This window comes from Girardinichthys multiradiatus, chromosome 22 (assembly GCF_021462225.1).
Source record: "Girardinichthys multiradiatus isolate DD_20200921_A chromosome 22, DD_fGirMul_XY1, whole genome shotgun sequence".
Classification (NCBI taxonomy): Eukaryota; Metazoa; Chordata; class Actinopteri; order Cyprinodontiformes; family Goodeidae; genus Girardinichthys; species Girardinichthys multiradiatus.
This window is the reverse complement of record NC_061814.1, coordinates 26684995-26698636: the sequence shown is the minus strand read 5'-3', so window position 1 is coordinate 26698636 and position 13642 is coordinate 26684995. Positions and strand designations below refer to the sequence as shown.

The 13642-nt window shown below is 39.6% G+C and overlaps 1 protein-coding gene across 3 annotated transcripts in view; it reads left to right on the top strand.

The window, feature by feature from the left end:
* The window catches only part of ldb1a (LIM domain binding 1a), a 28789-nt gene extending 15368 nt beyond the window's left edge, over window positions 1–13421 (top strand). The window contains exons 1-11 of one of the 3 annotated variants that reach the window (XM_047350623.1): window positions 2260–3061; window positions 5844–5946; window positions 6274–6318; window positions 7454–7529; window positions 8080–8182; window positions 8312–8484; window positions 8569–8691; window positions 8779–8856; window positions 8962–9085; window positions 9499–9641; window positions 10464–11289. In XM_047350623.1, coding sequence (XP_047206579.1) covers window positions 5927–5946; window positions 6274–6318; window positions 7454–7529; window positions 8080–8182; window positions 8312–8484; window positions 8569–8691; window positions 8779–8856; window positions 8962–9085; window positions 9499–9641; window positions 10464–10688 — 1110 coding nt within the window. In that variant the 5' untranslated portion in view covers window positions 2260–3061; window positions 5844–5926 and the 3' untranslated portion in view covers window positions 10689–11289. The other 2 variants (XM_047350624.1, XM_047350622.1) reach the window with 2 other exon arrangements.
* Window positions 13422–13642: the final 221 nt, after the last annotated feature.

The window sequence follows — 13642 nt, the reverse complement described above, 5'->3', positions numbered from 1 at the left end:
TTCGACTACTACAACTCTGTGTACTAAGTCTTCTTCAGTCTGAACTATTACACCTGCATCGTGTTCAAACTGCTGCTCTAAGCCTGCTGACTTGACATTAGAAAACAAATTCACATTACCCCAGCCAGTCCTATCTATTTTAGAATTTATTTTAATCTGTTGATTGCATTTTAGGTCCTGAATAGGCGAGCTCCTTCATACGTTACGTTACCTGAACTAGTTAATTTTCATCTAACCCTGACAACTTTCAGATGAACAAGTAAAATTTCCTAAATGTCCCTCGATCGTATTTCAACCAAAAAGGAGGTACAGCCCTTTCAGTTCTTGCTCCTCATCTATAAACCAGCTGATCTTTGATATCCAATATGCTACTCCTAACCCTGTCGGGACTGTTAACCAAAGCTAAAACCTTACTTCTGGCATTTTCACCCAGCTAATTACCATTTATTTGCTTTTTTGTGCAGATTTTAATGCTATTTTTAATTTTTCATATTGTTTTATTTATTTGTAAAATTAATTTGATGCAATGTACAGCAATTTGAGCAGGAAGAAGTACATATAAGTTTGCTAAATAAATAAAATCTACTTACCTGCTTACTATATAATATCTCAAACTTACAGTGGTTTTTAAATGTGTACACAACCCTGTTAAAATGCAAGATTCTGTGATGTAAAACAAATGAAATATAAACTTTTTACACCTTTAATGGGACATAGATCATACACAATTATCTGAAAAACAAACAAATTCATTACAGGAGAAAATCTTTAAAATTAAAACAAGCCAAACTCATTGCATACATGCTCACAACCTCAAATTAATACTTTGCTGAAGCATCTTTTGGTATAGTTTCGGCACTCTGTCCACTTGAATTCCCGACTTCCGTGAATTATAGCAAATCTGAATAACCATGAATAAAGCGTATCTGTCTAAGGAGGATTAGGCTGACATTAACTCGTTTTTATCCTTTAGGTAAAGCCACAGTTTGCAGAAATGTTCCAATGGGTCAAAAGGATCTCATTGTTTAAAGGTATCGATAATTATAAGGATACAAAAGATTCGACAGAATAACATACAGGTCCTTCTCAAAAAATTAGCATATTGTGATAAAGTTCATTATTTTCCATAATGTAATGATGAAAATTTAACATTCATATATTTTAGATTCATTGCACACTAACTGAAATATTTCAGGTCTTTTATTGTCTTAATACGGATGATTTTGGCATACAGCTCATGAAAACCCAAAATTCCTATCTCACAAAATTAGCATATCATTAAAAGGGTCTCTAAACGAGCTATGAACCTAATCATCTGAATCAACAAGTTAACTCTAAACACCTGCAAAAGATTCCTGAGCCCTTTAAAACTCCCAGCCTGGTTCATCACTCAAAACCCCAATCATGGGTAAGACTGCCGACCTGACTGCTGTCCAGAAGGCCACTATTGACACCCTCAAGCAAGAGGGTAAGACACAGAAAGAAATTTCTGAACGAATAGGCTGTTCCCAGAGTGCTGTATCAAGGCACCTCAGTGGGAAGTCTGTGGGAAGGAAAAAGTGTGGCAGAAAACGCTGCACAACGAGAAGAGGTGACCGGACCCTGAGGAAGATTGTGGAGAAGGGCTGATTCCAGACCCTGCTGGTCAGCAACACTGAATGAGCTGCAGCACTTTTCAAGAAGTGCTCTTTGTGTTCTACATCTGACAACAATCTCTTGTATTGTCAAACTTTTGGAACTAAAGAATATTGTTTAAAACTCCACAATTCCAAATGGTATTTTTGGAACTAAAAACAACACAAAAAGAACACAACGCCAATAGTGAAACATGGTGGCGGCAGCATGATGATCTGGGGTTCCTTTCCTGTAGATGGGAACTTGATTTTTTGTTGAAGTGGATTAAAGTCTGAACAGTTAAAAATACCATTTTGTTTTGATTCAAATCCATTTGGTGTCTGCTAGAGAGCTGGAGATCAGTCTGAAACAGATTTTATTATCAAGGTAACTGTTACAAGGACAATGACTTGTTTTGTAATTGTGTGGAAAACAACAAAGACATTTAAAGAAGAGGAATTAAATTTTTCTGGTATCACAGTGAGTCAAATAATACATCCAAATCAAAAAATAATAACTTCAGGATTGCAAAATGAAAGTTTCGAAGAGTCCAAAACTAAATTTGACAGAAAATCTGACAGATAAAGATGTCTGAAGATAAGAGATGTCCACACAATAGATTCGGAGAACTTTTGCGAGGTAGACTGCACAAATATTGACATGTGTGTGTAGTCTTTCTGTAGCATACAGAAAGACTCATACCCAAGAAGAGTGAATGCTAAAACTGAATGAAAAAAGTTCTTGAACAAACTATCAATGTGAAGATCTGTACACGTATGATCCCAGCTTATTGCAGCTTTTTAAAAATTTCTGTTGACTTGTACTAGATGAATGTCACATTACATATGGAAGAAAATGTAGATGACTCATCGTGGTATCGGCTGTATGTGCTGCATCAGAGTGAATTCTCTTGACATTTTCCTTCCTCTTTAAAAAGAGATAAATTGTGTTTTGGGAGAAAGGTTGCTTCTCTCAATGGGAACCCACCTTGCTCCATGCTGGGGGCCATTGGTGCTCTGATGAGTTCCAGACAAAACAAATTGGGGGGCCCCAGCGGAGAGGGAGGGAGGCTTGTTTTTGTCCGGCTCTGCGAGTCGGGATGGGCGGAGGAGCCTTGAGGGGGCGGGGCCTTTGTTCGAGTCTCGGCTGCAGGAACAAAGGGGTCCTGTAGTAATACAGGCATAGGTAATACGGTCCTCCTAGCAAATGTCTGTTAAAACGTAGACATTGTATTGTTGCAGGTCGGTTGAACCCGGTGGAAATTGCGGGGGGCTTTTTTCCCCCGTCATATGGCCGCCGTCTTTTGGACATTGAGAGTGAATTAGCAACGGTAAACGCTGGAGCTTTCCCCATCCAGCCGCTCCGGCTAGCAGCGAGGCTAGCTGGCAAGAAAACACCGAGCCGAGGTGTTGAGCGACCCCGACGTTTACTGAACCTTTCTCTGCAGGTAACAAAAAAAAAAAAAAAAAAAAAAACTTTTCCCCTTATCTATTCAGCCGCAAAGATGTGTGACAATAAAACACCGAACCAGGTCTCTGGTTGGCAGCAAGAACTTAACTGCACAAGGCGGTTATGGTGGTCATTTAGCTAGTAGGTAGCTTAGCAATGGCATCCGTGTTCTGTAAACGATTACCGTTAATGAGGACGGCCCAGCAGTTAGTTGACACCTGGTCCGGACAGGTAACCTGGATGCTCCCACGCTGTTAAATGCACACAGTGTATTATTGCTCACAGGGATGAAACATGACTCCGCTGACCTGCTGTGGAAGTATGCTGAGGAGTGTTTGCACATTGATGTTTTATTGGCAGAGGGCCACCCTCTGGATGCAGCTCTATTGTTTGCAGTGAAGGAGTTTGGGCGGACTAAATTACACCAAGGTCTTTTTATGTGGAGTTCACCTCTCAGAGAGCTGGAGCGCCTCAGTAGCTCTAATAGGATGTTTGAAGGCTGGAGTTCTGTGTTTATTTATAAAAGTACTTTATCACAAACACGTACTGTATTGTCTTTATGGTTTTTTTTTTTATTATTGGTGACTGTGTAAGAGATACGGTTTGTGGTTCTTTTTTTTTTTTTTATATTGTGTTGATTTTCTGAAAGGTTTTGTCTTTTACGATTATAAATAGTAGGTAGCTCTGTTTCTACACTGAACACAGACGTTAAATATAGGAATGGAGGCACTCTGATATTAATGACTGTAATTGATGTGTAGGTCAGATGTAAAGACATTATTTACAGTAAAGATGGTATGGCTTTACAGCTCCCACAGGATGGGGGAGCTGTAAAAGGCTGGAGTTATTTGCCTTTATTTTTTTTATTACTACAACATTAGCTGGTTATGTGAACATGCCTTTTTATTAGGGAATATTTGTGGTTTTGGCTATTATTTTAATGTTACTGTTACTACTTTTAAGTTTAGTAAAGTGATTTTTTTTTTTGTAGACAGCAAAATCCCAAGTTTAAAAGAGATCCAGCAATCCGGCCTTTCTTGGCTAATGCCGAGCGCTGACCTGCCGGTTCCTGTTCAGATAAGTTTCATGTTTTTGTAACAGAATGGAAAACTAATGTGCTGCAGGTTATTTGATTGAGGAAGTTTGAATCCAACGGCTGAGGGGTACAAGGTCATTGTGATTTATGTATCAAAGCATATGCTCATAACCATCTATGCATGTCATGTTTACTTTCAAAATTGAACAAATGTCACTTCTTTTTACTAACTGCTGTGTTGTTTTGATGTACGTAAATTTATTATACGTCAAATGTGATTATTTTCAGCATGTTTTTGTGTTTTATGATGTGTTAGGTATAGTTGTGATAAGTGTTGCAACAGACTGAGCGAAGAGTTTAAATGTAGGACTGAATGCAGTCTGGGACTGATGGGGGGATGGGGTGGGTGAAAAGGTTGGATGTAAAGCATATAATGCCATTGTTGAGGTTCAGGTTATCATAGTTGGGAGTGGAAAATGACCTGCCCTGACTCTCTCTGGTTTGCTGAAGAAAGGTAGAAACGGTTAAAAGTAAATGGAGAATTGCTATTTGTTCAAGGGACTGGCTTCACCTTTTTTCCCAAGTTAATGTGCCTACTGCAATCACCATTTAGCAGAGTAGTCTCCCCACAGTGTCCTTCATCAGTTCACCAAAAACCAAAACTGATGAGAAAATATCAAAATGAAATCCCTGTAAGATTAGGTTCCTTCTTTGGAGTTGTTCATGGCTAGTGTTTCTCCCCCTGCTGGTTTTAATTAGGTATGATCCCTTTCCTCTGCCAAGCTGACAGTGACAGACTGTTGTGTGCAGATAATGAATTACATGAACATTGTGCTGCCCTCGGGTGTCTCGTTTGAGAAAATGTGATCCGAAAAGCGTAGCATGTGTAAACATTTTACCAGAGAAAATGCATGATAACCAATCTTTTGACAGTGTTACATTCATGAATCTGCAAAGAACCAGCAGCGCATACACGAAATTCAACATGCATTAGAAATATATTTTTTGTTTTTGTATTTGAAAGAAAAACAGCAGAAAAATGGCAGCGTCCACAGCAATCTGGGTCAGATTTCCAGGGTTTATACTGCTTTGCTTTTTCAGTTTAGCTCTGCCTGATTATGTACAAAATATTCTTGTTTGTACACGGTTACACAAAGTTTTGGATCATGCTGGTTGTGCATATTTACGTAAAGCGGAGCTACATAATAGGATTTTTTAACATTGTTTGAACATGGCTGCGCTGTCTGGGAAAAAAGGGGTTAACAACAGCCAGTGTATGAAGTAGGGGGATGGGTAAAAGAAGTAACTTGAGGGGGGAGTCACAAACACACACATACACAAAGAGTAAAGGATTGTTTTTTGGAATCACACATCCAATGCAGAGGGCTGCATGTATTGGTACAAGAGGTACGGAAATGACAACAAACCAGACCATCTTGACTTGCATCTGCCTGCTCAACTGATTGTTTGTTTTCCTCAGATGTGTGATGGCTATTAAATACGCTCATGATGATTTTTCTTGTCCATTTAGTAGATTGAAGACGCATTAGATAATGAATGCGGCAGGAAATTGGTTTTGCAGCATACTTTCATCTGAGCAAATCGCAACCAAATCATCCAACATTAGATTACTTAGTTGATGCTGTGATTTGAATGCAGTAAATCCAAAGTAATCTAAATCTCCTTTTTAATGCTCTGCTCTTTTTTTCTCCCCCTTCTCTTCTGTTTTTCTCTTTCTGGACAGGCTGTTCGTCAAAATCATTCAAACTGTACTCTCCTAAGGAACCCCCGAACGGTGGCAGCTTTCCCCCCTTCCACCCAGGCGCTATGCTGGACAGAGATGTGGGGTAGGTCTCGGTTACAGCGTTAGAAGAAATGGGAGAGATGTCTAAAACTCGAGCACCCCTCAACAATACACAACTTTTTTTGAACGCTTATTTAAAATTGTGATTTACTAATTGGCTATTTTGACCTAGATAAGTTTTGTCCTGCTTATCCACTAATTCAATATAATAAAAATATATAACATACAAATAGATATATAATAATTTTTGTTATTGCATCTCAAAGATTCAAATATGATTAACTGCATTTACAATAAAGTGTTAAAGACTCTTGTGTTTGTGATGACCTATATTTGTAAGAAAATGTGTTATTATTTTTTACATTTCTAGGCCTACACCCATGTACCCACCGTCATACATGGAGCCTGGAATGGGGTGAGTATGCCCAGCTTGGAACATGTAGTTGTAGGCGGCTGTTGGTCTTAAGTTGCATTTTAATTATGCGACCGGGAATGTTTTTCTGTCAAAACCTGATACTCCTGAACCTTTAATTTCCTGGGGTTCCCTTGAAGTCTTAAATTATGCCAGGACATGTGTGGTTTTTAATAATGGGTCTGTTTTAGGCATCAAACACGGCACTGAAACAATCAAACAATTCAGACTGTTCTGTATTAAAGTCTGCATTTAGTAAAGGAAAATTCAGTAGAGGTTTGACAAATCTGGGTATTTGGTGCCCTTTACAACACGACCGTATTGGAGGCAGGCTGAGCATCGTGTTTTTTCCTGATCTTTAGAAAAACACGGATGACTTAAAAACCCAACTTGTGAATTCCTTTTGTACTCAAATGTCCAACAGATCTTTGCAATTTGTGTCTGAAGAAGTGTGTAGGTAACCTGGTTTCCACTGTGAGGTCCAAAACTGGGTTGTTTACATAAATTAAGTATGCTGACGCCAGAGCTGCACAAGATATTAAATTGTAAACTTTATCCCTATATTTTCTGTGCAGTATGGCAGTCGTAAGGGTACATTTATCATAGTTTGTCATAGTTATTGCAATAATGATGATAAGCTTTTCAAATCAACTTTGATACTTCAGTACACCAAACAAATTAAATTGCATGTAATAATATTTTGTAATGTGTTAGTATTTTTTTACCGTCATGGAACCAAGCGTCAAAAAATGAGCAAAAGTAACAATTTTAACCATGCCATTTATTATTAACCCCCGCTGCGTTTCCAATGCATTTAGCCACTGGAAGTTCAAATGGCACCAATTTATACCTGTAGTTCCTCAGTAAGGCATGGAAAGTTGGATTATTTCTTCCCAACCTTAAAATCCAGTCATATCAGTTTAAAATAATCTAAAGCTCCTAATTTGAGGTAGCTTTAACCGTAATGGATTTAAAATCATCGACATCCGTTTACAGTCGCCTGTGGTGAAAGAAGGAGCAACTTCGTCATTTAAAGTCATGTTTTATGGTTTTAAACAGTTTCTGTTCTGAGGAACAAATTATTGATGATAATAAACGACTTTATTTCATTTAATTTAGACTTTGTATTTTGTTTCAGGAGACCCACACCGTATGGGAACCAGACGGATTACCGGATATATGAGCTCAACAAAAGATTACAGAATTGGACAGAGGTGAGTGCAGTTTCTAGCAATAAAGAAAGAAGATTCTGACTGAAATTGACTTTTTAAACCATAGTTTAATATTTTTGCCAAACCTAAACTGCTTTAAACTGAATAAAGTCCCACACAACCAGATAATGCAACTAGTGGTAAAATATAGCTGGATGTCCACATTTTCTGCAACTATATGGTGGTTACAGATTTTTTTGAGGTTGCAGTGCCTTTAAACCTTCAGTCTGCATGACACAACAAGCACATCTAAGCTGACCACTGGATTGTTGGGATTTTAACCACAGTTTTATGCCCATTAGTGTCTACTGTATTTCTGCGTGCCTTATTTCTGCTTTTGGTGGGTATTGCACATCAAACGCACATTGTAAGAAGCAAGCTAAGAAGAAGAGTTGACTGGTTATTGAAGTAAATTTGAGTAAACAACTATTTCAAGTTCTCTCTAAGGGTTTGGTGTATTTAATGAGTTTTAAGCACGTTTTTTTACGATATATTTTTTCCCTTCTTCAACAACATCTGACAGTTTGGTTAATATTTCTTCCTCTGCCTTCAGGACTGTGACAATCTCTGGTGGGATGCCTTCACCACAGAGTTTTTTGAGGATGACGCGATGCTCACAGTCACTTTCTGTCTGGAAGATGGTCCCAAGCGATACAGTGAGAAATACTTTACTGCTGCTTATGTGGACTTTTAGTTTCTTTGACAACCTGTTGCCTTTTTTGCTTCTCCACTCTGTTTCCTTTGGCAAATTATTCAAAAAAAACATTTTCTGAATTTGTTTGCAGCTATCGGCAGGACGCTGATTCCTAGATACTTCAGAAGTATTTTTGAAGGAGGAGCAACAGAGCTGTTCTACGTTTTGAAGCATCCAAAAGAGTCTTTCCACAGTAACTTTGTGTCACTTGACTGCGACCAATGTACTATGGTGACCCAAAATGGCAAACCCATGTTCACACAGGTAAGCTTTCTTCTATGAATGTCCTACTGAATTAAAAAATGCTCCTTCTCTCCTGTTCTTTTGACCATCTCTCCTGTGGATTAGGTGTGTGTTGAGGGCCGTCTGTATCTAGAATTTATGTTCGATGACATGATGAGGATCAAGACGTGGCATTTCAGCATCAGGCAACACAGAGAGGTCTTACCACGAAGCATTTTGGCTATGCATGTAAGTGATACAGTGAAACCACACTGAGGCAAATTAGCACTCATTAACTACTCCTGTTCACCAACTTTTTAAATCTTAATCCTCAAGGATCCCCAGATGCTCGATCAGCTGGCTAAGAACATCACCAGGTGTGGGCTGTCCAACTCAACGCTCAACTACCTCCGTGTAAGAGTCTTTCTTTATAGCTTTTATTCTTTTTATTTTTCACTCAACTAATTATTGCTATATTGGTATAGTTTTGACATATTTTGCCTTTTTGTTTGTCTGAAGTTATGTGTGATATTGGAGCCGATGCAGGAGTTGATGTCCAGGCACAAGACGTACAGCTTGAGTCCAAGAGACTGTCTGAAAACCTGCCTTTTCCAAAAGTGGCAAAGGATGGTGGCACCTCCAGGTAAAAAAACCAACACAATGAGTTGTTCTTGTTTTGCAGTCTGGGGGGCTGCTAATGACCCGCACTTTGAACACCCCTGTTTAGACCAAACCATATTTCTGGGTTAGAATGGCCCAGTCAAAGTCCAGACCTAAATTTAATTTAGAATCTGTAGAAACACTTGAAAGTTGCAGGTTGAGATGTCCTCCATCCAGTAAAACGGTTCCTTTCAGTTCAGTCATGTACTGCTTCATTTTTATCTGTCACATGAAATCCCAATAAACCTAACTGAGGTTTGTGGTTGTAGCATAAAGATGTGATAAAAGATCAAAGGCTACGAATACTTTAGCAGAGTACTAATGTACAGATTAACTGGAAACTACCAGTAGAAACTGTTCCTTACTAACTATACCCTCTCTAATCTCTGCATGTAGCTGAGCCAGCAAGACAAGCTCCAAACAAGCGGCGAAAAAGGAAAGTGTCTGGCGGAAGCAACGTGAGCTCCGGCGGAGGCGGCAATAACAACAGCAACAGCAAAAAGAAGAGTCCGGCCAACAGCTTCTCACTCTCTAGCCAGGTACCAGTAAGCATTGTTTCCTCTTGACTGATCTGCAGCTGATTATGATTAAGGAAAATCAAGCTGTGAGGTTTATAAAGTCATTTGAGGTGAAGTAGGTGGGGTTGGGGGCTGTATTAAGGAGTAAACCAAACTAAATTTGGTTTAGACTCAGATGGGCATAAGTTTACATTTCCTAAATCTAAACATAAGTGACATAGTGGACTTCTCATTTGTACCAGTAATGGGCAGTCCCTGGTCCTCTGGTGCCACAGAGTTTATGCAGAGGATGTGCACGGGAACTCTCTTTTTCATCAGAGCAGAATGTACTTCTGGGTTATGTGGTAAAATGACCTTGCTGCGATTTTTCATTGGGACAGTTGGGTTTGGTGTTACCAATCAGAGCACCTAATTCAATACCAAACCGCTGTCTTTGCTCACATGGTTGCTTGATCGAGGTAATGAGACCCGAGGTGGAATGAACCCCCCGCCCCGTGATGCAGCACTCAAGGATCAGGGATGCCCAGCTGTGGCCAGAAGGGAGGGCCCTCAACCCTGGTTCTTGGAATAGTTGGGGCTGTCAGGGTATATGCCCTACCAAAACCTTGTCCTGCTAAGTTTAATGGTTTATAATGGGTGAATCCCTCAATATGTTGTTGATTTATTCCCTAATACTTGGCTTGTGTAGCGTATATTGCATTTCATTCAGTATGAACTCAGTTGGTTTGCACCTAGACCATAAGGGAGAAAAATACTACACAGGTCGTCATGCAGCCATACATTGCGCGCGCAGCCCCCTGTATTATGGGGATAATGTGTACCGGCCCTTGCTGTCCCCTTTAGGATGTGATGATGGTGGGAGAGCCCACACTGATGGGAGGGGAGTTTGGTGACGAAGACGAGCGTCTGATTACACGGCTGGAGAACACGCAGTACGATGGGGCGAATGGCCTGGAGGATGAGGACAGTTTCAACAGCTCGCCTGCACTGGGGGCTCACTCACCCTGGAACAACAAAGCCCCCTCCAGTCAGGAGGGCAAGAATGGCAACTCCCAGTCGTCCCAGTAGAGTGCTACGGTCTAAGCCAGATGTAAAATTTAAGGTTAAAAACTACTGGGATCTTGCCTCAGCCATGGCACTAGCAGGATGTATCAGGGAGGGCTGCATCGAGCACTTCTGTTGATTTAACGTACAAACACCGTACCATCTCTGTTTAAAGCTGAGTCAGTGAGAGACATTAAAGCTGATGGACCGACAGGGCTCATCGCTGTCACTTGAAGCAAAGCTCAGCAGACTCTCCTGCACATTGTTGCACATAATTAGTGGTGCTCAGCCTCACCCCTTCGTTGCTTTGGCTCTTGCCGGTCCTCTTAAAGGAGTGGTAACGGTGGTGCTCGCCTGCCATAGATCACCAATTTGAGCCAATGTTGAAGTATCCCATCAGTGTGCTCACCATTGCGGCCATGTCAGTGGGTTTTTGTTCCAACCTCGGGTCTCAACTGTGCGTTTTTGTTTTTTTTTCCTTGACGACGCACCTCATTGTTTCTGTTGGTCTCACTGTCACTGAAAGAGAAATGCTTAACTTTACCTTTTTGCAGGCTGTAAACACCAAACTTTGTGCACTTAAAAAGTGTCAAAATTCAACGTTCAGTTTTTAAAAACTCAATTATTTGTTTTTGTAGGACCTGGTTGGAACAAAAACCTGTACAGTGCCGGAGCTTGAGGACCGGAGTTGAGAACCACTACGCAAAATCTCTTACCGCACACTCACCAGCCACAACGCACGCACACACACACACACACACACACACACACACACACACACACACACAGACCAGTCCACGCACCAATACTGTCGCCTACATCTGTGGCCCCAAACAGTGAGGTACTGGAGAGAGGTGGTACGCAGCATGTCTGGACCAGAGCACCAGACGCCACAAAGTTGTGTTTTTATGTCCTATATTTTAGACTTAATTTTTTTTAATGTAAAGTATTTGGAAAAAAGGCAAGCAAACAATAACACCCCAGGATTTTCTTTGCACTGTTTTCCACTATTAACGGCAGTCTATTTTTCTTACGTGTATTTTTTTTTTTCTATTACTGCTTATGTAAGAAATGTGAAACATTTGAGACCTTCAGTATATTAATGTATAAGTATTGCTGTTAGATCATTCTTAATGTGACGGTAATAATTCTGTAAGCTTTTGTCGTCATCTGGCAGAGGTGTGGACTTCAGTCAAACATTTAACTATTTTAGACACAAAATGGTAGAAACTCAACTTGGACTTCCAACACCAGTCACTCTTGACTTCACTTGGATTTTAGCCTTTTAACTTGAAAATGCTTGATATTTTACCCCAAAACAAAAAGTATGGTTCTAAAAAACAGTTTTCCCCTGTTACTAATATAAATATTTGATCAGCTTTGGTAATTTAAGAATGGAAATTCTAAGTTTAGGATTTTAGATCTGACCTAAAATTTGAATGTCTTCGGTGTAGACAAAGACTTGGTCCCACCTCTGCTATGTGGCCTCAGTAATAAACAGGTTATTGTTTTTTAGTACTGTGCTACATCTAATCTGATGCCAGTCCAAAGCAGAACTCCAGGTATCTGTTTCCCCACTAAATCTGTTGTCCCATCCTTGCAGAAGTGTCTATTTTGTTCTTAAATCTCTTATTCTCCGGGGGGTTCTTCAGAAAAATATAGTAACAGAAAACTTCTTGAATTTGCTACGCAGAATATTTTAAAAATCAAGTTTTAACTGGATTGTAAAATAGGAAAACTTTTGTATTAACTTAAGCTTCCCAGCAATGTTTTTAAATTACAATAAAGAAAGCTGCAGACCAAGGAGCTCCATGTAAAGACTCTTACACACTGCGGTTGTTTTTTTAAATTTTTTGTTGGCTTTTCTCATGTTTGTGTCTGTGCTTGTATATTTTTAGGTAGTACTTTCTGTAAAAGTTTTATGTATTCGTTTGGAACTATGAGAAACTCAATCTAATGTAAAGAAATAAGAAAAAAAAAAACCGGTAAGTTGTTTTAAAAACATGACTTTTAATGGTACAATCACTGATAAAATAACTTTACCTTCATTTTAGCAAACTATTTATTTTTCTATGTACTGATGTTCTGTTTAGGTTTAACCCACCTGTACAATACTCATGATTATATCTGGAGGAATTTGTGCTGTTGCTGCTGAGTCCTGATGTTAATCCCAGTGATTCTATGTTGGTTTGAAATGAATCTTTTTAAACACTTTTTATCCACGTTGATAATCTTCATCGGATAAATTCACCTATGTAGTAGTTAAATTGCTGCATTTTTTTTAAACTGCTGTCGGTGTGCAGGTACACACACGGTGAAAATGAAGAGTCAGGGCCTCAGCAGCGATGGCCAGTGCTTAGTAGTTTGCTGGTTCTTCCACCAGGTGTCCCTCAAAGCACCAGACTGAGCAGCTGGACAGAAATTCCTCCAAAACCGTGTACAAATCCACAACGAGCTGTCGTGTTTTACACCCTTTTTCATTGTCTCCCGGTGCCTCCTAGGCTACTTTTATTTGTGGTGTACCAGTTCAGCAGGCGGACATGGACTCAAATCCAGGGTCAACTTACCAGCACCCTGTGCTTTTTATAGGTTGACATAATATGGGAAATATAAGCGTGTGTGAGGCAGAGAAATGGCAATGCACCTGTAGCTGGCTCTGTAGCACCTCATCGCAGGGGTGGTTTTATATATTTCTTTGCCAGGTTTCTGTCAGTAATAATTATTGTATGTTATCAATAAAGATGGATTTTCACTGAATATATGTTGTCCTCATGGGGAAACGGCCGAAAAAATATTTTGTGTATGGATGTTTTTCAGTTGTATTGTTTATAGCTATATAATAGCAGAATATAACAGTTCTTGCTTCTAGTTAAAACCTTAGTCTGGGTATAGCACACATGTAGAAGATGAAAGAAGGGTAGCGTTTTAAATTAGTTATTTATGTGACTGCAGCATGTACAGTTTTGTGAGTAGAACAA